The sequence below is a fragment of the Mercurialis annua genome, linkage group LG7, assembly GCF_937616625.2.
Source record: "Mercurialis annua linkage group LG7, ddMerAnnu1.2, whole genome shotgun sequence".
Taxonomy (NCBI): Eukaryota; Viridiplantae; Streptophyta; class Magnoliopsida; order Malpighiales; family Euphorbiaceae; genus Mercurialis; species Mercurialis annua.
In genome coordinates this window covers 35,907,689-35,910,793 of record NC_065576.1, presented here as the reverse complement: position 1 = coordinate 35,910,793, position 3,105 = coordinate 35,907,689, and the positions used below count along the sequence as shown (strand labels likewise).

The 3,105-nt window shown below is 35.6% G+C and overlaps 1 protein-coding gene across 1 annotated transcript; it reads right to left on the bottom strand.

Annotated features, from left to right (window-relative positions):
- Window positions 1-604: 604 nt before the first annotated feature.
- On the bottom strand, window positions 605-1,160 carry LOC126657109 (uncharacterized). Its single transcript, XM_050351740.1, has 2 exons — window positions 977-1,160; window positions 605-894 (listed from the first exon to the last, which is right to left on the bottom strand). Exons 1-2 carry the CDS (start codon window positions 1,158-1,160, stop codon window positions 605-607), a joined length of 474 nt encoding a protein of 157 aa, XP_050207697.1.
- Between the last annotated feature and the right edge of the window lie 1,945 nt (window positions 1,161-3,105).

Below are 3,105 nucleotides of genomic sequence, written 5' to 3'. Positions count from 1 at the left end.
GACTAAAGAAAGTTTTTCACATATCTATCCATGGAAGATAAAACACTTGAAGGAATAGCGAAGCAACACATCGAATAAACATGGAGACTACAAAGCACTGATTTTATCAACACTAACCAGCCTGCTGGAGACAATAAATTACCCTTCCAAAGGGCCAAATGAGAGGTAAATTTTTGCATAATCGGATTAAAATGAGAAACACCCAAGTTTTTTCCAGCTAGAGAAAGACCAAGGTAAGTAAAAGGTAACATGTCTATCTCACAACTGAGATTAGAAGCCGCATTTGTAATATCTTAATCTGACATATTCAAGTCAATGATAGAACTTTTCTAATAATTAATACGAAGACTGGAAAGAAATTCAAAATAGCGAAGAATACAGAGAAGATTACTAACCATTACCAAGTCATTGGGGAGAAATATAAGAGTAACATCTGCAGACTGCAGTAGAGATAAAGAGTCTGAAAACCATCTATAGATATACCCTCTAGAAGATGCAAATCGTTAGCCTTGTCGATAATAGCTTTAAACCCCTCGGCTGCGATGACAAAAAGCATAAGAGATAAAGGGTCCCCCTGACGCACGTTTTTCTCCATAAAGAAATTTTAAAAAGGAGATCCATTAACTAACACTGAAATCTGAGATAAATTAAGAAGATTTGAAATCCAATTAATCCACCTACTATCAAAGTTCATCATACGCATAGTCTCTAGGAGGAAAGTCCAACAAACACTATCACAAGCTTTTTGAAAATACAGCTTGATGATAATAGCTGATTCCTTGCGCCTTGAAATAAGGTGAATAACTTTTGAAGCGATGGAATTAGACTCTTGGATATTTCGACCTTTGATGAAACCAAATTGATTGTTAGAGTTAATTGAAGGCAAAACTGGAGCTAGCATATTCGCAAGAATCTTAGAAATAAACTCAAAAATACCATTGATAAGATTGATGGGGCGACAGGCTTTTATAAACACCTTTCAATTTAGGAATGAGAATCAAAAACGCCGTGTTGAGCCTCGCAAGAAAATTACCCAAATAGTAGAAATAATGGAGGAGCCGAAATATATCTCCCTGAATATGCTCCCAAAAACGCTTGTAAAAGAAAGATTTAAATCTGTCCGGGCCTAGAGCGTTGTTATCATCGCAATGCATAACCATCTATGTTAATTCCTCCAAAAAAAATATGAAGATAAAGAAGCATTCTGGGAAGCCTTAGAAAATTTAACTGAACAGAGCTGAGGGAAAAAGGAACTAGCAAACCTTTTCTATAGAGACCTAGATAATTAGAATTAGCGTTGGACTGTTCTGTCTGCAGGATTCGAATGGCGAACCCCATTTATAGAAATCTCAGAAATTTGATTATTTCTAGCTTGAATAGAAGCCGCCAAATGAAAGAATAAGGTATTTTTGTCTCCTAAAAGGTTCAAATTCAGCCTTGATTTCTGCAGTCAAACCTTTTCTAATTGCTTAGAAAAATAAATAGCTCACTTTGGTAGGAAGAAAGGGTAGAAAAATCCACAACTGTAAAATCTCTAACGTCAGCTTCTCTCTCAGTATCCAAAATTCTTTGATTAATTCAGCAATTTTCGAGTTCAGTTCCCCAAAGATGTTCTTGTTCCAGGAAGAAATAAGCTTGCGGAACTCTGTCATTTTAACAACCAAAGAGGAGAGATCACCAACAATTCTCCAAGAAATAAAGAAAATTCGGATGATCCCACCACACATTCAAACACCTAAAAGGCCTCGGGCACTAGTCGAAACGGGATGTAGAAGAAAGAAAAATAGGAACATGATTTGGGAAGGAGCGGGGAAGGGCCTAAAGCTTGACATTCAGCCAATGCTCTAGAACAGATGGTGTTACAAAACATCTGTCAATTTTAGACTTAGAAAGTCTATTTTTCCAAGTAAAAAGAAACGCCCATGCAAAGGAATCTCCAAGTGCTTAGCTTCATTAATAAAATGAGAGAAAGCCAACATTGAGTTAGAAAACGCAATAAAATTCTTTCTTTCATAGGGATCAAGTATCTCATTAAATTCTCCCAAAACAAAACACATACTGTCGCAAATCAACTCAAGAATAATATTTTGTCACAAAACCAATCTCTTAGACAGACAATTTGGAGCGTAAACAAGCAAAAACCTGATCGGAAAAGAGAATCAATCGAAGTCTAAAACAATCCATCTGTTCATGGCTACAATTCTGGTATGGAAATCAAATTGGAACTCCAATGCTAAGCCTCCCGAAGAACCCATAGAATCTGAGTAACAAAAACCAAAGTCTAAATCGGCCATAATTTTCAAACAAAAAAAAATATCCATAGATTCTTATTTGGTTTCAATTAATCCCAGAATAACCAATATATATTGATCAAAAATAACAAATAGCACATTATTTGCGAAATTGGCCATGATAATTCCATGTAATAAGATTAAGAGAGCTAATCTTTAAAAAAACTGACCTGGAGTAAGATCACTTCTAGAGTGATTACCTGAATCCCTTACAATAATATTCAGAATAAGCTCTACTATTTGAACCTCATATTGATGTTTCAACATCCCCAATTTTACTCCAGTATGAAACGTTTTTGCTATCTTAGTGTTATCATTGGGACTGCAATTCAATTATGTTCCTTTTGATCGAATGTCAGTAAAAGAAGGTGATAGAGCATACCTTCTACGATTCTGTGATGGATTTTGGAGGGAAGGACTGGTAATTGTTGTTGAAATGGACTTTTTTGCTGCTAGAACGATAGGAGAAGAACAAAATGACTATGAGTCGTCATTTGATAAATCAGTTACCACTTTCGAAGAGCTGTTGTTACCACTGGAAATTTTGTTTCATGAACATGGATAAGATAAGACTCACCCTAAATCATAATAGGAATCTTGCATTCAATACGTTCAAAGGCTGCCGAAACCAGAACTGAAGTAGTATCCATACGATCCATCGACAAAACGGAAGGGTGGACAGCTATAGCTTTACCTAAATTGTTGGTGATGAAAAGAAAAAAAAATCCTCTGACCAAGCCAAAATAGTGACACCAAAAATAGACACTTAAATAAATCTCTCATTCGAAGGATTATAATTCTCCCACAAGATATT

Bases quoted from the DNA above. Each gene is read 5' to 3' on its own strand.
- LOC126657109 (XM_050351740.1), bottom strand. From the start codon at position 1,160: ATGGTTATGCATTGCGATGATAACAACGCTCTAGGCCCGGACAGATTT. The intron at 895-976 runs GTGTTTATAAAA...CGAATATGCTAG, and splicing joins TCTCATTCCTAAATTGAAAG to CTCCAGTTTTGCCTTCAATT.